The 24,859-nt window shown below is 40.4% G+C and overlaps 1 protein-coding gene across 2 annotated transcripts in view; it reads left to right on the top strand.

Moving 5' to 3' along the window:
- Nucleotides 1-24,859, top strand: part of CD99 (CD99 molecule (Xg blood group)) — a 91,297-nt gene that overhangs the window by 47,993 nt on the left and 18,445 nt on the right. For both annotated transcript variants that reach the window (XM_089683833.1, XM_089683834.1), the window contains exons 4-9: nucleotides 2,920-2,934; nucleotides 5,362-5,412; nucleotides 9,081-9,137; nucleotides 10,083-10,115; nucleotides 13,096-13,167; nucleotides 18,682-18,741. In XM_089683833.1, the coding sequence (XP_089539959.1) occupies nucleotides 2,920-2,934; nucleotides 5,362-5,412; nucleotides 9,081-9,137; nucleotides 10,083-10,115; nucleotides 13,096-13,167; nucleotides 18,682-18,741 (288 nt within the window). The remainder of the gene's footprint in view (nucleotides 1-2,919; nucleotides 2,935-5,361; nucleotides 5,413-9,080; nucleotides 9,138-10,082; nucleotides 10,116-13,095; nucleotides 13,168-18,681; nucleotides 18,742-24,859) is intronic.

The raw sequence follows: 24,859 nt of genomic DNA, 5'->3' as shown, positions 1-24,859 counted from the left end.
TGAAAAACGCTGCTCTATTTATTTCTTTTATTATGTCAGGACGGTTGTCTTTGCCATGTGTGAATGCAGTTTGAGTGTTTTTGCTCCGTGGCAGTATTGATCACCTCATTGTAGTTCAGCTGATACAATTCAGCTGTAATTTTAGCCTTTGCAAGTAACATATCCCCTTTTGTGATGGCACAACTGTCACCTTGGAAGGTCACTATATTGCCTTGTTTTGAGAGCTTCTTCACTGACAAAAGATTAGTTTAAAGAGCAGGGACATACAGGAATCTTTTCATAGGTATCTTTCTGGAGACACTCTGGGAAATGGGAAACCATCTCCTATTCCTTCTGATTCCATTATTTGGCCATTAGCGATTTTTTTTTTTTTTTTTTTTTTTTTTTTTTCCCCTTCTTTAACTCTGGTGAATAAAGATACTTCTGTCACATGGCATGTGACTCGCAGCTCCTGAATCAACACGCCATGCCTGCAAAATTGAAGCCGTGCACCGGAAGCTGCGTCACAACGTCCGTACATATTTTCAGTGCTGCACTATTTTTGAAAATACATATGTATGATTTGATCATCTTCAATGCTAAGCAAGATTGTGCTTTTGCGCTTTCTGACCTGTCTTTATCCACTCATCTGAAGGATGTTCTGGCCTGACTTAATTTATACATTTACCAATACCTTCTCTTATTAGCAGCATTTTCAGCTTGAGTTTCCAAGACTGTTAGTTCTGGTTTGTCAGATTTGCAAATTACAGCTATGTTGCAGGTGCATTACTGGCCATTTTTCTTTTATTTCTGTTGCTGTATCTTGCACTTATTTGCTGTAGCTGGCTATGACTGGGCCCATAACCTGTTAGAAATTCTGTATATACCCCTATAGTACAGACAGTGCACAGTCCACATGTGCTTTTCTGCTTCACTGCAACAAGAAAACCGGAAACTTTATTCAGAAAAAAGACAGAGTATAACATAGATGCAGCTACGAACATTTAAAATCTCCCATCTACTGGCTGAGGAATATATACTGATGTAGTTTCAGAAAATACTTGAGCCCTATATTCCAACACCCCCCTATAATTTTACTGCCCATTCTTGGTGCTTCAGATGCCCAGCCAAGCTGAAATAAATGACAGAGGCTTTCCTGTCTGCCATATAGTCAATCAGCAGACCACTGTATATACACCACCTGCATAGTACCCAGACAGGAAACCGTTTCCTGCTAAGTGAGGTGTAAACGTAGTCCGTTGGCTTGCTATGCAGCTGCAGTGGTGTCATGGGATGAAAGCTGCAGAGGAATTTAGGCCCCGTTTACACATGCTTCAATTAAAGCACCTCTCACTAAATAAAATGGTTACCTTACTCTTGTTGCCTCCAAAGCATTTCCAAGTGTATAACAACTCTTGCTAACAGCACCTGTAGCTTCACTTTATTTCGGAAGTATTGAAGGTATGAGATATTCCAGGATGCACTGGGAAACCAACAAGTGAATCCGAAAGACATAATCTGTTGCCTCCTGTTCATGTGTATATGCTCTGGGAGCACCTGGTGCAGACATCACATCAGGGACAAGAGAGAGGAAGTAGGATCAACAAACCAGAGGATCAGTAGAGCTGGGGATTACTACTGAGTGGGGGATCAGCAGACATGGGGGTACTTTTGAATGGGGGTTCAGCAGAGCTAGGGTCCTACTGAATGGGAGACTAGCAGAGCTGGGGTTAGTTCTGAGTGGGGGATCGGTGGAACTGGGGGCTACTACTAAGCAGGGATCTGCTGAATGAGGGTACCTAATGAGCTTGGGATCTGCTGAGTTTGGGTACTACTGAACTGTGGGTCTAAAAAGCTTTAAAAAAGCATCACAGGAGCATCAAAAACACATCAAAAGGCATTTGAAGTGGTAGACCACTTTTAATGTGTTTAGAGCAATGTAAATGAGCCCTTAGGGTGTGATGTGAGGCTGGGGGAATCCCAGACAGTGCAGGGGTACGTTTAGGACTAAGAAGACATGGGGTGAGTGGAAAGGGTGAGTCTTTTACACATATGGGAAGAAAGGGTTTTTGGTATGGAGACTGGTGGACAGTGTCCAAGCACTGCAGACTAGGTGCCGCCTGCTGCCTACTAAGGAGATCCTTTCACGGCTCAAGGATTCCCCACTGTGTGACATATATGACGTTGCCTGTCCACTTACAATGCAGACATGCCCCCTTACATGGGGAAGATGAAGTGATGGGAGGCTGTGCAGTCATGTGACCTGTGAAGTAAGAATCCATAAAAGGTACACTACATGTAGTAACGAGTAAATGCAACTTTAGCTGACAAATATTTGCTGTGTTAGACTGTGTGGTGGTTAGTAGTGTGTTCACAAATCCTTTAATTGGGGCTGCTGTTTCCATGATAGCTGTCCAAGATGGGAATTCTGCTCACTTTGGAGAGATTTCCTCTCATTTCCTGTTGTATCTCCAGAAGTGAAAGTGAAATCTCTCCAGCTGGATACAGACAGCAAAAAATAACTTTCTGTTCAACCCCGCTTATGACTGTTGTCATCCTTAGGCAGGAAATGAATTAATGGCAGAGTTACCCATTTAAAATATTTTTAAAAAGAGTTAAGATAGTGGCTGCATTCATTTTCTAAGGGCTGGTAAGCTGCAATACTATCCGCTTTTGTTCTTGAGTTTGGATGCGCATTAATAATTTTAAGGCGTGCAGTTCCAATATGAAAACTGTAATAATGTGTGCACTAGCTATCGGACAATTTTAAGTCAATATAGTAATTTTTTTTTCTTCCACTGCTTTCATAAATGCCACAGGGAAGCATACAATTCCAGACTAAAACTATATTAATGCATGCATTGGCTATCTGGCAAATTAGGTCAATATATTAATTTTTTGTATTTTTTTTTTTTTTTTTTTCTTCCACTGCTTCTATAGATGATGATCCCACAGGTAAGCTCTATGTTGGTAAATTAATTTATTTTTTAACTTATTTGTGTGCATTTGGAGTTTCGCTCATTAAGGCTCCATGAACACTGGCTTAAAAAAACCGCTGCTCTTAGAGGAGTTTAGTGTTTTGTCTGTAGAAGCAACTAATGTTATCCTATGGGGTCTATTTTCCAAAGGCAAATAGTCTGTACACTGCAAGTGCAGTTGCTCTAGATCTGAGGGGAAGCACTGAAATGAGTGGAAGCTCTGCTGATTTTTGTCAACTAATCATGTTGAAGAAAAAAAAACAAAACCGCATTTTTGCTTGATGTGTTTGGGTATTCTTTGCAAAGGGAAGCTTTATCTCCTTTACCAAGCTCTGGAGCAAGTGCACTTTCAGTGCACAGTATATTTGACTTTAGTAAATCAACCCCTATGTGCACATTAGGTAGTCTAGAGGCGTTTCTTAGCCCAGCATTTAGAGGCGGGAAAAAACCCTTCTGTTTTTTGCTTTTTTTTTTTTTTTTTTTTTTTTAAGGATAAGCTCACCTTCTGGAACATGCTACATGTTCCACCCATTTTTTAGGGTGGAACATGTACCATGTTCCCAATGCTGCAACTGCCACCAGCTGGGCAAGTAGCATCCCATATGGGCAAGTAGATATTTATGACAGGTCTGCAGGAGACCTACATGGCACCAGCGATCTGCTGATCGCTGGTACAATGCTTTACAGGCTCCTGCAGCCATAAATTATAAATGCACTTTTTTTTTTTTATCTGCAAAAAAATGTGCATTTATTTTTGTGCAAAAGGTAAACTTATCCATTAAGCCAGTGTGCATTGAGCCTTTACAGTGTATGTAAGATAGCGGGCCCAGCTTGTTGTGAACATGGCCTGTACTTTCAATGTGTTATGTCACAGGATGGCTTCACATTATATACTATAATACAAGTTTTATGCCTGATTCATCTATTAATACACTTTTCTTTGGAGATGAATCCTAAATCAGATAGTGTCTTCTCTGTGTAATCAAATAGTCACTGCACCAAGGAGTTTTACTTTAAACACATATGATACCCCTGTTGCCATGCCAAAATCATCTTTGTGAAATACACAGGACTACTATACAGGTACTATAAAAATGTATATGGGCGCTAGGTATCTGTGTATATCACCAGTATTAATGTATCTTAATAATAAGCAAACAAATCCTATTAGTCAGAAATAAAACCTCATAAGTCAAAACCAAAAACAAGAAGTGTCCATAAAAAGTTCAACAATTGAGACCACCAAAAGTGTCAATAGTGATCTGTAAAATACTCTTAATATGTTCTCCACTCTTATCATGCAAGTACAAATGGTGCTGCTCTGTGATTCCACACATTCCCCTGCACACTGAGACTCACCAGATATTTAGACCCAGGCAATGTAGGGGTCTGTGTGCTCATGTAATGATGCCAAGGTCTGTATCTCCATTCACATCAATGTCCCCTTGTGCACTCTCCTCAGCTTAAGGATAAAAGGCCACAAACTGGATCATTGTGCAACCAGTTTAATAAAGATAGTGAAGTGTCATTCACATGTTCTGGTGACCTGACCAGCACCCAACAAGTTTCAGCAGTGTAACGATCGGTAGTGTGCCAGCCGCCGCTCTACCAGCATGGAGGAGCAGCATGCCTTCCACTGGCTGGATGCTGCATTGCCAGAAGTGATGTCAGTGGCTATGTAAACCCACTTTAATGCATTCCCCTGTCATCAGCATCTTCAGGAAGCAATAACTGGCTTCATCCCCCAGCTTCCTTTAGACGCTGATGATGGTGAAACGTGTTGAGGCAGGGTTACGTAGCCACTGATGTCACGTCCGGTGACACAACATCCAGCCAGTGGAACACATGCTCCCCTCCACGTTGGGACAGTGGTGGTCGGCACACTACAGATCGTTCCATGTTCCTGGTCCCTTGCCAGCACCCACCAGGTTCCAGCAGTATGAGTGACCATGGTCAAAGCAAAACTCTTGCACATATTTGCCATGTGTGGTTGTTAGATGTCTTGTGTCAAACACAAGCAATAGTGGTGTATGTGTGTTAATTTTTGTCCTGGCTTAAAATATTTTTTTGTTTGATAAAATATCATACCCACTTGTGAGTGGCAGCAGTAGTGTCTGTCACACATGCAGACCTGTCATATGTGAAAGTACACACATTTGTCATAAGGTGGTTGTAAGGTATTTTCCTGAATTCTTAATTTTTTTTTGTATTGTCTTTTGATATCTGTTGGCCATCAAATGTCTTTTGGTCCATTTTGTAGGTTTTCATTTTCTCTTTTTATATTAAAAAAAAGCACATACTGTATATAGCCTTTTATTAGACTTATCTATTGCTATTGTAATTAAAAAAAAAAAGTATTTGTTGCTGTAAATTTTAAGTTTTTTTTTTTTTTTATCCCTTCCAGTTGCACCTACTCCAAAAAAAGAATTGCAGCCAACAGTAAAACCCGCTGATGGTGAGTTATTGGACATATAAAATGTAAATTATGTGTTTAAAGATAGTAATGTTTGTGTAATCCGCAGTGAGTGTTAGAGTTGGCTTGTGGGTACATTTTGTAGAGTAGAAAGTGAGTTATGGATGAAACTATGAGCCGTGTTCGTAAAATTGATGCTTAACCTTCATAATTGCCAGCTCTAGCAGTTATTGTATGTCTAATGTTTTACTAGATTGCATTAGAAACTTTTGAACTGGGAAAAGAGAGCGTATCTACTGAGCCTAGAAAATGACGTTGCATTTTGTAGTGTTGTAGCATTTGCACTATCAGTAATGAACATCTGCTGAAGCATGTACACTGACTGGTAGATTGCCCATGAATTTAGACCAGGGTGTTTTGGCTTGGTGATTAAAGATGAGCTCCAGGCAGTTTTATCACCTCCATGGCAACAGGTGGATAAAATCAAGCACCTAGGCATGTAGACTGCTTTTTTACAAACATTTGTGAAAGAATGGGTTGCTTGCAGGAGCTCGGTGAATTCAAACGTGGTACCGTGATAGGTTGCCACCTATGCAATAAGTCCATTGGTGATATTTCATTGCTATTAAATATTCCACGGTCAACATTTAGTGGTATTATAACAAAGTGAAAGCCACTGGGAACAACTGCAACTCAGCCACGAAGTGGTAGGCCACGTAAACTGACAGAGCGGGGTCAGTGCATGCTGAAGCGCACAGAGTGCAGAAGTGGCTAAGTGTCTGCAGAGTTTTAACCTTCAAACTTCATGTGACCTTCAGATTAGCACAACAGTGCATAGAGAGCTTCATTGGAATGGATTTCCATGGCTGAGCAGCTGCATCCAAGCTTTATATCACCAAGTGCAAAGTGTCAGATACAGTGGTGTAAAGCACGCCACCACTGGACTCTAGAGCAGTGGAGACATGTTCTCTAGAATGACAAATCGTGCTTCTCTTTCTGGAAATCCTATGTCTGGTTTGGTGGCTGCCAGGAGAACGGTATTTTCCTGACTGACTGCATTGTGCCAAGTGTATAGTTGGGTGGAGGGGGGATTATGGTGTGGGGCTGTTTTTTAGGGGTTGGGCTTGGTCCCTTAGTTCCAATGAAGGAAACTCTTAAGGTGCCAGCATACCAAGACATTGTGGACAATTTCATGCTCCCAATTTTGTGGGGAAAGTTTGGGAATGACCCCTTCTTGTTCCAACATGATTGCACACCAGTGCACAAAGCAAGGTCCATAAAGACATGGGTGAGCGAGTTTGGGGTGGAGGAACTTGACTGGCCTGCACAGAGTCCTGACCTCAACCCGATAGAACACCTTTTGGAATCAATTAGAGGGGAGACTGCGAGCCAGGCTTTCTTGTCCTACATCGGTGCCCGACCTCACAAATGCGCTTATGGAAGAACAGCCAAACATTCCCATAGAAACACTCCTAAACCTTGTGGACAGCCTTCCCAGAAGAGTTGAAGCTGTTTTAGCTGCAAAGAGTGGGCCAACTCAATATTGAACCCTACGGACGAAGACTGGGAATGCTATTCAAGTTCATGTGGGTGTAAAGGCAGGCGTCCCAATACTTTTGGCGTGTGTGTGTTATTTTTATTTCCGTGCTAAAGTTTTAGGCAGGTGTGAAGACATGTTAAAAAGTAAAAATGCTTTCAAAAATATATTTGTTTATATCAATAAACAAAATGCTCAGTGAACAAACAGAAGAAAAATCTAAATCAGATCAATATTTGGTGTGACTACCCTTTGACTTCAAACCACCATCAATTCTTACATTTGTACACTTGCACAAAGGGATTTTGCAGAATTAGTCAGGTGTATAACTAACCAATTATACCAAGGAGATGCTAATGATCATCAATTTTCATATGTAGGCTGAAATACTGCCATTAACTGAAACCTAAATATCTGTGTAGGATGCTTAAAACTCTGCTACTAAAGTGAGTAGTGAGTTCATGTCACAGGTCACTATGGCAAGATGGAACATAGCAACAAGATACAAGGTACACCCACCTACTGTCCAGAGATGTCTGGCCAGAAGTGGTCTGCATGTTACAATTGCAGACAAAGCCATACCTACTAAATGATAACTAGACTAAACAATTCAACTATGCACCAAATATTGGAACTGGGTTTTAGAAAAATGACAGGTGTTCTGGACTGATAAGTCTAAATTTTAAATATTTGACCGTAGCAGGAGGCATGGTGGAGGTCCCTTGCAATTTTGGGGCTGCATTTCTGCAAATGGAGTTGGAGATTTGGTCAGAATCAATGGTGTCTTCAATGTTAAGAAATACAGGCAGATGCTTATCCTTCATGCCATACTATCAGGGAGGTGTGTGATTGGCCCCAACTTTATTCTGCAGGAGGACACTGACCCCAAACATACAGCCAATGTCCTTAGAGCGGAGTTCTACTCAAAAGCGGAAGCTCCCCGCTTATTTGAGGGATTGGACTGCTGAGGACTGGGGTAAAGTCAATTTTTCTTCTGAATCCCCTTTCAGATTATTTAGGGCATCTGGAAATAAAACCTTGTCCAGAGAAGAAAAAAATGAGCACTGCCATCAGTTCTGTGTCATGTCAATTAGAAAGAATTCTGAGACCATTCATGTGTGGGGTTGCATCTCAGCCAAGGGAGTGGGCTCACTCATAATTTTGCTTAGAGACCAAGAATGGTACAAAAACATCCTCCCCGTGAGCAACTTCTCCCAACCATCCAAGAACAGTTTGGTGACGAACAATGCCTTTTCCAGCATGATGGAGTACCTTTTTAAAGGCAAAGTGATAACTAAGCTTGGGGAACAAAACATCGCAATTTTGGGTCCATGGCCAGGAAACAGACCTTAATCCCATTGAGAACCTGTGGTCAGCACTCAAGAGGCAGGTGAACAAAAAAAACACCCAAAATTCTGACAAAGCATTGATTATACAAGAATGGGCTATCATCAGTCAGGATGTGGCCCAGATGTTGATTGACAGCATGCTAGGGCGAATATCAGAGGTCTTCAAAAAGAAGGGTCAACACTGCAAATATTGACTCTTTGCATAAGTTTAATGTAATTGTCAATTTAAACCTTTGACGCTTATGAAATGCTTGTAATTATACTTCAGTATAGCATAGTAACATCTGACGAATAGACCTAAAACTGCTGAAGCAGCAGACTTTGTGAAAATGAATGTGTGTAATTCTCAAGCCTTTTGGCCAGGGCTGTAAAGGAAAAGCATTCTTAGAGGATGCAGACAGCACAAATATTCCCAGGTATCTAACCCCTCTCTATTCAAAACCTATTTTTTTTTATTGTGGATCAAAACTGTAGGCTTAAGTATAAAGTTATATCTAGGTGAACAATGTGCAGGTTTCATAATAAGAACCATGAGATCATTGCAGTGAGTTCCAAGGAAAATGTGGATGCTAAGGACCCAGCAATGTAAGAAAGTAAGCAGGTCCTAGCCTGTAGGTAATATGGAGGTGAAGATTAATGCATGTGCTCTGTGGGTTTGTTAAAATTATTTGGAAAAATGGCTGCATTTGTTTAATCCCCGCTTTTGCTTTGCATAAAAGGATAAATGTGTGACTGTTCAGGTTTTAATAACCTAAGTCCTCTATCATATGTGGGTGAAGTGGCAGGTTTTACAGAGTGAGTTACATTTCCTTTCTTGTCTTTAGGTCCCAAGCCAGCAACCTCTGCACCTAAACCTAAACCAGATCCAAAGCCAAAGGATGGTAAGCATGATTTGCTTAAAGGACGTGTGTTTTCAAGGATAAAGTAATGACCGTGCATATGCGTAGTGTCCTTATAGAAGATTCAGAAGACGTAAACCTCTGGAGCCCATACAGATACCAGCACCTCTGCCATAATGGTGCTTGCACAGTTCAATGCACACACCTCTCCATATGTCGAGAGGTGTGGGCATTGTATTGTGGGTTGTGAAGGGTATAGCAAAGCATTGTACTGCTTTTAGGGAAAATGTAATGGTCATCATTTTGTATCCTAGTCACAGGTTTGCCTGAATAAGGATTATCATCCTCCACATGGCTTTTAATGCCAGCCATAGACCGATCGAATATCGGCTACTTTAGCAGGGAGCAGCCAAGATTCAATCCATCTATGGACAGGCTGGTTGTACTGAAGTTGATCCATCAATCAACTTCAGTCCAACCAGCCTGTCAAATTTTTTTCTCCCATGCGATAACCGTGATCATTGTGTTCTGCAGGCAGGGAAGGCTAACACAATAGCACTGCGGGAAGGCTTCCCCTATCAACACAGACTGTGTTGATGACTGAATCGAGCAATTTTTTTTCCTTCCACCTGTGGCGCAAGGAAAGAAAATTGTATAATTTCTGGGCTTTGCTGCTTAACTTGTAAATAATGATAAACTGCTAAAAAATAAAAAAAAGTTGTGCTTTTGTCATGGTTTTATCTCTGAATAGTTCAGAAAATGTACATTACATGTGTACATTGACTGCTAAAATGTGTCTAGTTATATATGTCCTGCAGTCTAGTTAGGATATATGGAGATATATATATATATATATATATATATATATATATATATATAGATATATATATAGATATCTTTTATGTTGCTAGTATGTTTAAAGGTATTGTGTTTTAGCAGTCTGTGCTAATTCTGTTTAAATTTGTGTTCCTTTCTCGGATGATACAGATTTTAGCCTAGATGATGCTGTTGGTGGAGATGGTAAGCACTATATTGCCATTGCTGAAAACTCTCTTCTGTGCATTCTGTGTCTTGTTAATTGAATATGTAATAGATTGGCATCATTCTTTATTTCTAGCATTTCTATGTCTCTCAGAAACCTGACATTCTCTCATTGCCTGCCCTACAAGACACTTCTTAATAAATACTCCTAGGCTTGTAACTGAGTGTGGCATTGGCATTTGTTTATCTAAACAATGTACCCTACAGTCAGTTTTTTATCCTGTCCTCATGATGTTTCCTTGGTTTCTTAGATAAAGGTTTCCTTCATATTTACCTTTTTCTCATAACCCTCCGTTATTATGGGCCACTCCAGTACTGCTATTAACTCTAATAATAATCCTGCTTGCATCCAAGCTCCTATCCCTGTCTTTGGCCGTGAATGGTGCTCCAGACAAAATTTTGCAGTCTTTATACAGTCTTCTTTGGATTTATAAACATCTGTGTAGTGTGAACCAACCCACTAACTAAATGGTCCATTTACTTGGTATCTAGTAAGGCAAACCCTTACAATTCATAAGACCTCATTTACATGGGGCAGATTCTGTTCCAATTCGGGGATCAGCTCACAGATCCCCTGCAGATCATAGCAGAGAAGGTGGATGACAGATCTGTGTCTGCTCAGTTTCTGCAGAGTAAACACAGACAGAGCTCGTTCTGCTCTGTGGACGGCCGGGAGTAAACAGATTCCGCTGTCTATTTACATACAACTACCCTCTGATCTGCTCCAGTTAAAAGGAGAACGACGGATGCCCTTCAACTTCTTGTTTTTCGTGGACTGAATCAGACCCGGAGTTAGGCGGATGTAAATGGACATCCACCTGTCCAAAGAGATAAATGGAACTTATGAACAGGTGGATCTGATCAGAAAGGCCGTGTGAAAGGGGCCTTAAGGGAGATTTTTCAATTGCATTGGAAAATGTATAACCAGAGTAAGAATTTCCTTTAACCAAAACTAACTTTACACTTTTTAGCCTTCTAAGCAATCACCTACACATTTATGCATTTTGTTTTTCTGTAACACAAACAGTGACATTAGTCTCTCGTCTTATTACCACCCTCAACTTTGTCTTCCAACATCATCCTTGCTGCTGCATGTCTACAATGAATGTGCATCTGGGTACTATCAGAGAATGGGTTATAATACATTTCCTTAACCACTTCCTGTCCGGACACTTTTACCCCCTTCCTGTCCAGGGCAATTTTCAGCTTTCAGCGCTATCACACTTTGACAATTGCGCGGTCATGCAACACTATACCCATATGACTTTTTTAACATTTTTTGAGACAGATAATGCTTTATTTTGGTGGTATTTATTCACCGCTGGGATTTTAATTTTTTTTTTGCTATATAAATGAAAGTCCAAAAATTTTGAAAAGTGTTTTTCTTATAAAATTTTGCAAATAAATAATCTTTCATCATAAATCTTGGCCAAAATGTATTCTGTTATCTTTTTAGTAAAAAAAAAAAAAGCCAAATTAGTTTATAACCAAAAATTATAATTTTTAAACACTTTTTTTAAATTTTTTTTTTTTTTATATTTTTTTACATACTGTCACCCTAGCAGTACAGTGTCACCATGGTGACACTGTTCTACTTGGGGGGGGGGGGGGGTGATGAAGATTTTTTTTTTTTTTTTTTTTTTTTTTTTTTTTTTTTTTTACAGTGATTGCTTTTACACCCATATAGGATGTAAAAGCAATCATTTCTCTTTCTCTCTGTCTGCATTCTTGCAGCCATTGAGAACTACTGAGTGAGCTGTGATTGGTCACAGCTTGTCACATGGTACAAGGCTGTTGTGAATAGCCTTGTACCATGTGACCTCTGTGATCATTCACAGATTTCACACGTATTAAGCAATGATGTCACAAGTGACATCTTGCTTACTACTTTGCATGTGATCACTGATTGGCCACTGATGACTGTGGCCAGATCACATGGTTTTTTACCATATGATTTCTGTGTCCAAACCCATAGTAAACACTAGAAAGCAAAACTAAAGATCACTTTTCTTTGCTCTGTGTGAGAGTAGAGAGAAGCGATTCTGCACCTGTGAGTGTACAGCAGCCTGTCAGGCTGCTTGTACACGCAGACTGCGTGGGGACAATAAACAATGCTGCCAGCCTGGTCCCAATGTGCACAAAAACATTACCATACACCATACCAATGTTCTGATCACTGCCATACCAGCGTCCTGATCACTGCCACACCACCATACCCCACACCAACACCCTGATCACTGCCAATACCCCATAGCAGTGTCCTGATCACCTCCATACCAGTGTCCTGATCAGCACAATACCCCATACCAACAACCTGATCGCCCCCATACCAAAGTCCAGATGACTGCAATACCAGGATCCTGATCACTGCCATACCAGCGTCCTGATCACTACTATACGTCATACCAGCGTCCAGCATTTTAGGGTTTCAACTATCATTTACCCTTTACCAAGCAATTTGGAAATCAAAGCATCCCCTCCTTAGTGTTGCACCCCTGAGCAGCATCACATTGTTCCTCAACCTAACCAGTATAAAAAAAAAAGTACCTACTGTTGGGATGCTTCTGTTGTCAGATTCCTGCAGCTTCAGGAGGGCCAGGACAGGCAGTCGACACCACTCTCAGCAGTGCTGCTGCCTTCAAACTGCCTTGGTCCAGCTGCATTAGCCTGTGAGGCAACCAGAGGTGCATGCAAACAATAGGCACTGGTGGATGGCACTGCTGCTGGAGAGGTGGGAGACAAAGGGGATAGCATGAAGACACCTAGATGTGCCCGCTTTATGCAAGTGACATATTGCTTTTTCTGCACAAATTTGCTTTAAAACTGGAAAATGTGTTTTTTTTTTTTTTTTTTTTTTTTTTTTTTTTTTCCACAAGTTATTGCCTGGATTGATCACATGCTGTGTTTTTTTTTTTTTTTTTTTTTTTTTTTTTTTTTTTTTTTTCTCTTCTAAATACAGATACAACTGAGAAACCTCAGCCAGGCCATGGTGGTGGTGGTGGAGGAGGAGGAGGAGGAGGCGGCGGCGGCAGTAAGTTCTTGGCATTTTAGACCTAGTAATTCTATTTAGCTCCTGGGAGCTCCCTCTGGTGGCTGAGCCTTAAAACTTTATATTGAATACATACAATAACAAATATATCGAAGACTTGTAAACTCCTCCATTTTGAGTTTAAAACTATTTTCAGGTAAACCCCAAAATAATACCTGAAAATATATATGTACTGGAAGTAGACTGTGGCAATAATTTTTGCTTAATATACACACATTCAGGATCCTTGTTAAAGACTAAAGTGCTGTAAGTCATACAGTAACTTTTAACTGAATTCTATTATTAATTTGATTTAGCTTTTTTAAACGCTGTTTTTTTTTTTTTTTTTTTTTTTTCCAGGATCATCATCTTTTCTGTACTGTTATTTAACTCCTTGCTCTAGTTGCTACCTGCAGATTGCGGATGGTAGTCACGATTTCTGTTACAACTGCTGTGATGAGAACAATTAAATGAACTAAAATTAATTTTTGGAGATGAATAAGAAATAATTTTCTTATGTTATCCAAGGTTAATATAGTATTAGACAAATAGTGTTTTTTAGCTTAACGTATTCAGTACAGTAAACATTCCCAAGTGAACTATTGGTTTCTCCAGACTTTGCAGTTTACAGCTCCTGCTCCTTTCAGTGCTCCTTCCCTGAATGTCCTGTCTTCACAGGAATGAATTAACAGTGGACAGTGCAGTCTCCAGCCAATCTGTTAACTTGGAGAGGGGGGGAGGCAGACAAAGGAGCAAGGGAGTGCCTTGCTATCCTAGTATACAGGGCTATGTGTTTCTAATGATGTACACAGTGTAAGGAGACAGAAACCTAGTCCTTGCATGGAAGGGTGTCTACATAGAATGCTGGAGCCACCCTAAAACAAGAAACCTGATACAGTGTTCATGGCAGCATCCTAAATAGGATCATAGACATGGACTAAAAGATAAAGAAGCTACAAGCTCAGCAAGTGTTTAACCACTTGCCTACTGGGCACTTTCACCTCCTTTCTGCCCAGGCCAATTTTCAGCTTTCAGCGCTGTCGCAATTTGAATGACAATTAGTCATGCAACGTTGTACCCAAGGAAATTTTTATCATTTCTTTCTTAGACTGACAGAGCTTTCTTTTGGTGGTGTTTTTTATTTTTGCCTAGCTAAACTAAAAAAGACCAAAGATTTTGAAAAAAAAAATTTTTTTCTTTGTTTGTTATAAAGTTTTGCAAACAGGTAATGTTTCTCAACTGGCGGGCGCTGACGAGGCTGCACTGGCGGGCGCTGACGAGGCTGCACTCTTGTCCTCTTTCACAATTGCTGGTTACCGGCTCTCCTCTCCTCACCCTGTGACAGCGTGAAGAAAGTTCAGCCGATAAACGGCAACTGTGTTTACATCATGATCAGCTGTGTCATTGGACACAGCTGATCACGTGGTAAAGGGCTGCTGTGATTGGCTCTTTACCGTGATTTGTGATCAGAGCGCGCCGGGTGCACGCCCCAGTGGGTGTGCGGGAGGCGCGGTTCTAAAAGGAAGTCGTATGACGACCTCCCAGAACTGGACGGCCACGTTGTAGCCATCGTTCAGCTATAGCCCGGTCGTCAAGTGGTTAAAGCAGCTGCTAAAAGTGTTTGACTGCTTCCCGACCACCCTATATCAGAAATACTGCAACAGGGCGGCATGGGTGCCCAAAATCATGTGTATATATGTGATTTTGCATTTCCAGGTAGGGCATGCATGAGCCCTACCCACGCCGCCATTCGCGGCCGCAGCTGTCAATCACCGGGTTCCAGCCGGTGATTACTGAGGATCTCCGGGGTGGAGGACAGTTTTTTGTTTACGAACAGTTTTTTCCTCCGTTATCTCGGGCACACTGCTTTGGATGGTTGTACAAAAATTTTTCTCAATATTTTTGACTTTTTGCTATTAAATTGTCGGTCTTTTCTTTTTATAGTGCAAAAAATAAAAACGCACAGGCGATCAAATACCACCGAAAGAAAGCTCAATTCGAGGGAAAAAGGGCATAAATTTAATTTGGGTGCGGCATTGCAGGGCCGTTCAATCGTCTGTTAAAGTAACACAGCATTGTAATGCAAAAAATGGCCTGGTCAGGAAGGGAAAGTGGTTAAAAACTGAGGATATAATATCACTTTAAATGTCTTGCCTCTAAATTTAGCATTTTCTATAGCTCTCACATTCAGTACTAAAGCTGGCCATATACTGCTTTAATTTAAGCCAACTCTTGCTGAATTGGGTGATATTGGAGCTCAGTGTGGCCCTGTCGGCAAACCTTTCTAAAGCTAGGTTCACACCTATGCAGTTTGCATTCGATCCATTTATGCAGTGCTTTTTGTGGCGCGTTTTGCATTTTTGCACATGTTTTTGATTAGGTTTGCAGTTGTTTTTTTTTTTTTCTTGTTGCTAGGCAGATTAAAACACAAAAATGCATAAAAAACGCACTACATGCTTTTCTGCAGCGTCTCCATTGAAGTCTATAGAACCAAAAACGCAATTTTTTTTGCATTTTAAAAAAAAGTCCCTGACCCTTTCCAGAAAATGTGGAGGTGTGAACATGTCCCATAGGAATTCATGTTAATTGGACTGTAGTGCGTTTCTGCAAAACGCTGTGGAAAAGGTTAGGTGTGAACCTAGACTTAACAAACTTCTACTGACAAATCAAAGAACTGGATACAGTCACTCTTTGGCTGACAGTTATCCACCCAGTCATATACTGTTGCTGTTCAGGTAATCAGACATGTACTGGTGCTGCTGTTGTCTGAATACAACAGTTACCAGGAGAGATTCCTCCATTCATGCTATTTAGCAGACTGAATGAATGACAGAAACCTATCCATGTATGGCTAGCTTTACTTTACCTGCCTTGGTGGTATACCCAGTAGAACTTTATGCCCAAAATTTCATCGAAGAGAATACTGATAAGGAGAAACAACTGTAACAGGAAAACTTGGGAGTATATCATACTTCAAGATTGACAGTAAATGTGTATAAATAACTTTTAAAAAGGATCAAGTATGTATTGGCTTCATTTCTTTTGAATTATATAAAAAACAGGAACTTTAACAACTTAAAAATAGAAAATCTAACATTAATCGCAATGTTAAGATTGTATTAGAAATATGGTATGCTAATTACTGGGTTTGATTTAGTGTATTATTGCCCATTCTATATTCGTTTTGTGTTCAGTTAATAATCTTTAAAATAGGAGTATAGACAGGTATAACATTCCTAACGCTATGTTTGGTAGTCTTTATGTAAACCTAAAAATAAAAATGCATGTTGAAGCTTGCCACAGCTTAGATGTTGAAGCTGCATTAGTTTTAGACTTATTACGTTTTCTGCAAGTACAGAAAAGCTGCTTGTTTTGCCAGGAATTCAGTGTCCTTGTAACTTCCTGTGTACTGAATTGTAATATCACACAATGCTATGTTACTAGCATTTGCCAGTTTTCTGTGAAGTATAAAAAACATTCCCCTTTGTAATGCAGATGAGGGAAAGGTATTTATTCTAAATCCAGAAAGCCGCCTAGTATTATTATTATTATTATTATTATACAGGATTTATATAGTGCCAACAGTTTGCTCAGCGCTTTACAATATAATGGCAGACAATACAGCAGCAATACTGTTCAATACAAGAGGGATTTGAGGGCTATATATATATATAGATATATATATAGATAGATAGATAGCTAGCAATGGTTGAGCAATATGGATAGGAACTGGCGGGGAGCATGCCCTAGTAAAGAAAACACAGCCACTACAATTAAGGAAAGCCACACTATATTATGTGTTTTGATGCACTTTCTTATATTTCCAAATATCACCTTTGGTAGATGAAGCACTGCAAGCTATACTATATTGCACAGTGCAAGAGGAATTGGATGGTAAGAGCAGAAAGCACAGGGATTACCTCATCAGTGTGTTTTCTGCCACTTCACTATCCAGTCACAAGCAGGGGCATTCCTTGACAAAGTTAGTGTAAATTTAACTGCTGCAGATAAATTAGGGTCATTATCTGGCTATGCTATCTTTAAGGGATGTCTGTTAGAATAATGGCTGAACAAAATTATACCCTTTTTTTTTTTTTTTTTTTTTTTTTTTTTGGCAGAGAAGGCCATCCATATGTATTTCAACTTTAAATCTAGCAGTTTGGTTAAAACCATTGTAAAAATGTGGCTTAGTAGTTAGCACTGAGGGCGCATTCATGTCTGCCAATATGCCCGCTCTCTCATTAGAGGGGAGTGGCGGTTAGCTGTGGGAGATAGCCTCAATGAACGTATTAGGAGGCTGCTGGCTCCCACAGCTAACTGGGGCCACTCCCATGTAATTTTTCAGTGATTGCAGTGATCACATGCAAGCGATCAGCCCTGATCACAGGCAGTCTGTGGTCCAGGGCCAGTCACTTGCATGTGATCGCTGCATGAGTGATTACATGTGAGTGACTGTGATTAGCTGTGGGAGCCAGCAGCCTACCATGGCTTTCAATGAGGCTGCCTCCTGCAGCTAATCACAGAACCGCAGCTGGGGTTCTCATGTAATTGGAGAGCGGGTACATTTGCCGGTGTGAATTCACCCTTAGTGTTACAAAAGGCAGACTCTTTTATTTTAATAAAAAAAAAAAAATAATGGTGTTGCACAGAGTGGCCCTGATTCTCCTATTTTTGGGATCCCTGCTGGCGATCCTGGCTCCTCCTCTTCTTTGTGTGTCCTCATAGCAAGCCATTTGCCACTCCTGACCTGTGAGTCTCTGGAGCCATGCTCCATAGACTCACACAGCAGGACTTGGCACCCCCCACTTCCATCTTCACACTTGATTTGACAGCAACAAGGGCCAATGTCTCCTGCTGCTGCTCGAGCCCCTGTATGAAGAGGAAGTGTGGGGAGAAGAGATGCAGTCATGCACAGCACTGATCTTTCCTCCCTTTTGTTTCCCTTTACACAGGGAAGGGAGGAGCACAGGGAACATAATGTGTTTTTACCTTAATGCAAACAATGCATTATGGTAAATGTTTTTCAGTTTAGTATCACTTTATGCCACAGCAGCAGTTTGAATCCCAACCAGAACACTACGTTTTTGGAGTTTGCATGCTCTCTCTGTGATTGTGTGAGTTTTCTCCAGGTACTCTGATTTCCTCCAACACTATCCAAAAGACATGCTTTTAGGTTAATTGGCTTCTTTGTAAGTTGGCCCTAATATGTGCATGTACTGTGTGAATTTTAGATGGAGATCTTAGAATATAGGGCTCTTGAGGGCAAGGACTGATGTGAATGTACCATATGTGAAGCGCTGCATACATTGTCAGTGCTATATAAATACTTGTTATAAATAATAACACACAATAGATGGATGGAGAAACAAGATCTTCTCTCCCAACACCCTTGATACAGATTGTACAAGGTCATCCACTGCTATCGTTCTTGCCAAACTGAGAAATGTCATGTATTTTCAGTGCATGCGCAACAAGTTTTGTATTTCACTTGTAATAATGAGGTTTCTGTCTTTTAAGGCTTCAATGATGATGAACTGATAGATGCTGCTGGAGGTCTGCCCCCTCATGATCCCAGTGGTAAGTATGCATTGCTTTGACAGATTTGAAAACAACTGGGCTTCAAAATGTGCTCCATAGTCTCATGCATTGAGCCTGACCCTTCCATTTTTGCAATCCTTTGCTAAAACGTGGTTATGCAACAGTGTCACTCTCATTAATCCACTACAATGATTGTATAGACAAGACTGCAAACGTACCTCATCCCTCAAATATATAAAGAACCACAAAAACCAAATGGGACTTTACTGGTACAGAAAATGGACAACCTCATTTTACTGTATAAAACATGTTTATTGAAACATCTTCCAAAATTGGAAGATGTTTCAATAAACATGTTTTATACAGTAAAATGAGGTTGTCCATTTTCTGTACCAGTAAAGTCACATTTGGTTTTTGTAGTTCTTTATATCCACTACAATAAATACAATAAGGTATACAAATGATAGCATGTAAATGTATTGCAGTTTACCAGTACTAAAATGGGATTGCTGCATTAGTTTTATGTATTCAGGCTAAGAACATATTCGTCAAGTACAGAAAATGCCCGTGGATCTTACCAGAAATGGAGTGTCCTTGACACTTCCTGTGAGATTTAACTCAAAGTGTGAACAATGTTCTTTTCCATCTGTAAACTACTGATCCTTCATCCTCCATGTAATGGAGATGACGAGAAGAAGACCTGTTTTGCATTGAGCTTGGTTGCCAACTATTGCTCCATTCATGGATACAGTGGAGGAGTGAGCATAGCCAACCGAGGACAAGAGGTGTGGTGTTTTTCAGGATTAGCAGGTGAAAATATAATTAAACGCCCCAAAAAAAAAACAAATGCAGCTGCCTCCTCTAAGATCTGTTAAGGTGCAATATATATATTTTTTTGTTTAGAGAAGTAATTGGCAATATATAGTATTTCTTGGCTGCTGCACTGTCTTGTCGGGTCCTGGCAGAGCTCTTTGGCACATATGTGCACATGCAGGAGCTTTTCCATGAATGTGCATCCAAACACAAAAGTTTGGAACATCCATAAGTCATATGTACGCAAATGTGCAGGAAGCCATATGTCTGCAAATGTACCACATGGCTATGTTGGGACCAGAACTCCTGTAGCACACCTGTGCACTCATACAGAATCCAGGATGAGAGAGCAGGTGGGGGGACATGAATATCATTCTTGCCTAGACAAAAAATATCTAATAATAAAATTAGTATTCAAATAGGTGGGTGGGGGTTATGATGGAGCCAGGGCAAAATCAGTTATTTTAGGATGAAGGTATTTAACTAACTTTGCACAGTAATTTCTACTTGCTGCATAAGGCAGGAAAAGGACTTCTACTTTGGACTGCTGATAGAAATCGAAAGTCATGTTTATTTCAGTAATTACACTATAGAATATTACAATGGCCATACCACTTCATAGTAGTTATCAAAAAAGTAGCAGTTTATAAATATAAAAACTTCAAGGATGTGCTGCCAGCAGGAATGTTATTACTGGCATACAGATCCTAGAATTGTGTATAATCCACACAGTAGCAATATTTTCAGTTCTTTGAACATCCAGCTATTAGTAATGCACCACCACCTACAGTATGATCAGAGCGTCTACCTGGAGTTTTATTTTAAAATGATACCACCAGCAAACTATATAACAGAAGTTAAAATAAATGTATTTTCGTTTTTTTACATGACAAAATATGTGCAATTTTAACAAACCGTTCTTGTGATACACCTTGCTAATGTCACACTGCTATTTCCTGGCTTAGCATTACTGCTCACTGGACAGAGGATGATGCTGATACCCTCAATATTGGTGAAAACTTGCAACGGAAGGTGACTTAGAATCACTATACATGTTACAGTCTGACCATACAATCTTTGTACAATAAAGTTTAGATTTACCAAAACTATGTAATAGCAGCTACCTATACTAACCAATCAATCTGTAACCAGGCAGACACCCTTACACTACACAGTTTTTGGTAGATCTAAAAGATTGTAACATGTATGGTGAGGTTTAGGAGGCTAAACTTCTGAATCAGTGAGATTAAATTAACAGTCAGGATCTGTGTAGGCGATGTGCGCATCATCTGTGTAGGCGATGTGCGCATCATCTGTGTAGGCAATGTGCGCATCTGTGTAGGCAAAGTGCGTAAATCGCAGGACTAGCTGTACAAAATTACAAACCCTTTTGCTGGTAAAACCATAAACAAAAAAAAAATGGAAATTGTACACAGTTCTGGGGGTTTTAATTAATCTTCAGGCCAAAAATGTTCATGTTAACACATTGGAAATTTAGGTAGAAGGATGCAAGTATACAAACCCGTATTGTGAAAATGAAATTAAAAGGGACTCCTTTTTGAGAATTAGAACATCTGTGTGATTTAGACTTTCATAATTGCTGTCATATCTAACTACAGCCAACCGATGCCTCATTGAAAAGGTTGAGGGTCAGTTCACACCACAATTTCTGCATTCTGGATACATTTCTTCATGCACAGTTTTTTATGCTATCCCGTAACCCCCCCCCCCCCTTTTTTCCACACTCAAAAAAGCCTATGAAAGGTACCAGGGATATTTCATGGGGCCCCCTACTGACCCCGGGCCCTCGGGCAGTGCCCGAGTTCCCCAATGGTCAGTCCGCCCCTGGCCATGTTCCATACATATTCTTATTTTTGATGACTATGCTGTAACACCCTAAGCTGGTGTGAACCATTGGGATACATAGAAAACACTGTGCATGCATTTTTCATGCAGATTAAAATGCAATGTACTGCATCTTGTATGAACCAGCCTTTTAGAAATCATATGTTTCACCTTGCTCAGTGAATAGTTGCCCTCATCATCTCATTGCCTAATGATACTGACCTGAGAGGACATAGATCAAGTAAGTTTGGAGCACAAATTAGTCTGCCTCATTTATCAAAATTATGTATTTGTGATCCCTGTGCCTGGAATTCCAGACAACAAACTGAAACACATTTGTACAGATCTGAGACAAATTTTCATTCCCAACAGACTCACAATTCAGAGGAATGTTTTAGAGCAACAGGAGGAGTTTATGAATAAAACCGAACTCTTGTAGTAGATCCATCTTGTATTCTGTCTCGCTGCTCCTGTTTAGATCTGCCTTGAGGACAGAAATATTTGTATTTCATGACTGGTTCCCTTGTCATTTTTCCACTGGGCTGCCGTCCTGTGCGAGTACACCAAGCACAATCCTGTCAAGGTCAATAACCCTAATACCTAGGCAACAAAATATATGGTTCAGTGTTTTCCTGTTATGAATGTACTCCACCCCCACAGCTTAGTTTTGTCATTGTGATTTCCTCTGCAGTGATCAGTATATTGTAGACAGACCAGATGCTTTGCATGCTTCTTTTCCTGTTTTAACATGTTGCCTGGTAACAATGCCCTTTAAACATATATCTTTCTTTTTTAAATAACCGCAACTTGCCACATGTTGAATAAGTCATCAGATTGCAAAAAAATGACCTGTAACCACTGAATTTTTTTTTTCTTTTTTTACTAATTACGACATTCAGGGGGATTGCATACATTATATTATAAAGATCATTTACAAGCTATGATCAAATCTAGAGGCTAGTGAGAGATGCTTGTCTTTGCTGACTTGTTTACAGCCAATAATAGCATATTCCATCTAACTGACATAAGTTACTTTCCATATTCTACACCTGTAAAGAAACTATCAAAGGTCCAACATTAAAGTATATCTCTAACCCTTTCCCAGTCTATGCAAAACAAAAAAATTGGCTAGAGTCTGCCAAGTAAAAAATCGCTGTGCGAGTGCAACCCTCTGTTTGTACTTGTGACCTTGTCAGGAAGAAAGGGACAGGAAATCCAGGATTTGCGCCCAGAGTGGGAAGGGGAAATCTTACAGGGACAACTGGTCCCTCACTTGAGAGATTTCCACTCAATTCCTTTTGAGTATCTGGGCCAGGAAGTGAAGATAAGTTTCCCCAGAGGTACACAAGCCTCAAAATGAAGGCCTTGCAAGGGGTTTAAGCCCTTGATCCGTCATATGTTTTGGTTTTACATACTTTAAGAATTGCCAATTATTTTCATGTAACTTTAGGGGAAAAAGTCAAATCTTTCTCAGCCTCCATTCCAACATTTGTCCCCTTGTTTCTCTCTCTTTCCCCATTGGGGAGATAAACCCACTATGCTTGTTCCAGGTCTGTAAAGCTGACCATAGCTGTATCAAAATTCCATGCGGAATCGGATGAATTTCAGTCCATGAATGGGCACTGTGGTTGAACAGAAGTCGATCTACCCTTCACTTTCTGGTAAAGAAAAGCAAAAATAGGGCACACTCTCTTCGTGCATTGCTGTGGTGAAACACGAGTTTATTTAAAAGCATAAAAGTGCATACTCATAAACCAAAGAGGATTAAAACCGAGATAAAGAGTCAATAGTAACGGTCCAAAGTAACAGGAGATCCTTATTAAGGTAGGCTGATGCGTTTCAGGAAACATACTACTTCAGAGCTTCTTGTATCTCTGAAGAAGTATGTCTCCCAAAACGCGACAGCCTACCTTAATAAAGTTCTCCCGTTACTTTGGAACGTCACTACTGACTCTTTATCTCTGTTTTAATTCTCTTTGGCTTGTGAGTATGCACTTTTATGCTTTTAAATAAACTCGTGTTTCACCACGGTAATGCACGAAAAGAGTGTGCCCTGTTTTTGCTTTTCTTTACAAGTACCAAGATTTCACTATCTTCCAAGGGCTGCACCTCCTATGAATGACTGTTACAGTACCCCTAGTCAGCATGAAGATTTGAGCGTTGGATTCGGGTTTTTTTTTGTTTTTTTTGGATGCTCTTCACTTTCGGTTCAACCAAACATTTTGCTCAATCAGCCCTGCAGGCAAATGTGTGTATTCTGACTGTAGGAAAGTCTCCCTGCTATCAGAATACAATGAAAGAATGGAGAAGATTCCTCCATCCACCTTAAATGAGTGGATGAGGAAATCGTTGCTTTCTGATTGAACTGACTCTTCTGTGGCCTGCTTAACTCCAAAAGTATTAATTCCAAAGACAGCCAGGCAACTAGTGTTCGTATAGCAACCCTCATTTATCTCACTACGGGTTTGTGTTAATTCCCAACTTCAGACTTTGGTTTAATTATGGATAGAGTGGGAATGTTTAAACATTTGTCAGACTTATTGTTGTCTGTAACCCTACTGGAGTGATTTTTCCTCATTACCTGTCCTTGTGATATGACCAGAAATGAGGAGAAAAAAAACAATTGACGGACGTTTGTATATTATCCATACTCTGTTAAAATGTTTTTGTCCCATTATTATCTTTTTTCAATCCAGGGCCGGATTTCCCAATAGGTACTGTAGGTATGTGGCTACTGGTGCCCGTCCTCGAAGGGTGCTCGTCTGAGTTGAAGGAATGCTCCTCTTTCCTGGAGCTCAGCTGATGGGGATGAGTGCCTAACGGGAAATCTGGCCCTACTAACAACTCTCTCCACAAAAACACAAAGCAAAAGCGCACAGGCTCTGGTGCAGTATCCTTTAATTGGAATAAAAAAACAATACAACTGCACTCGCACATAGATGCTTGAATAAGGCATGTCATCCAAAAGAGCCTCTGGGATCACTGAGCGATGAGATCCCTTTGACTGTCACAAAGATGTTACATGAGCCGATTGTGTATAAGCTCCCGGGAAGGAAGTAATGTTTCAGTCACACTGACTGTTGCTTGACTCCAGTGTCTGCAGTGGGATGGAGGAGCTCACTCCAAAAGAGCCAACGCATGCTGGGACATGACATCCGGAGGCTGAGTGAGCGCATCCATTCTGCTGCAGTCACTGGAGCCTAGCAGTTGTCAGTGTGCCTGAAGTGTCGCTTATTTCCCAGGAGCTTATACACGATCAGCTCATGTTACATCTTCGTGACAGTCCAGGGAGGGGGCGCTGGGTGGTTGGGGTCTCATCGCTCCGTGATTTCACAGGGGCTCTTGTGGATGACATGCCTTATTCAAGCATCTGTGTGCGAGTGCAATTTTGTTTTTAATCCAATTAAAGTGATTCTAAAGGCTTTTTTTAAGAAAAAATAACAAACGTCTATACTTACCTGCTCTGTGTAGTGGTTTTGCACAGAGCAGCCCCGATCCT

Source organism: Staurois parvus, unplaced genomic scaffold (assembly GCF_062004578.1).
Source record: "Staurois parvus isolate SC_StPar_1 unplaced genomic scaffold, SC_StPar_1.0 ptg000324l, whole genome shotgun sequence".
Classification (NCBI taxonomy): domain Eukaryota; kingdom Metazoa; phylum Chordata; class Amphibia; order Anura; family Ranidae; genus Staurois; species Staurois parvus.
This window is presented reverse-complemented; position numbering and strand designations above follow the sequence as displayed.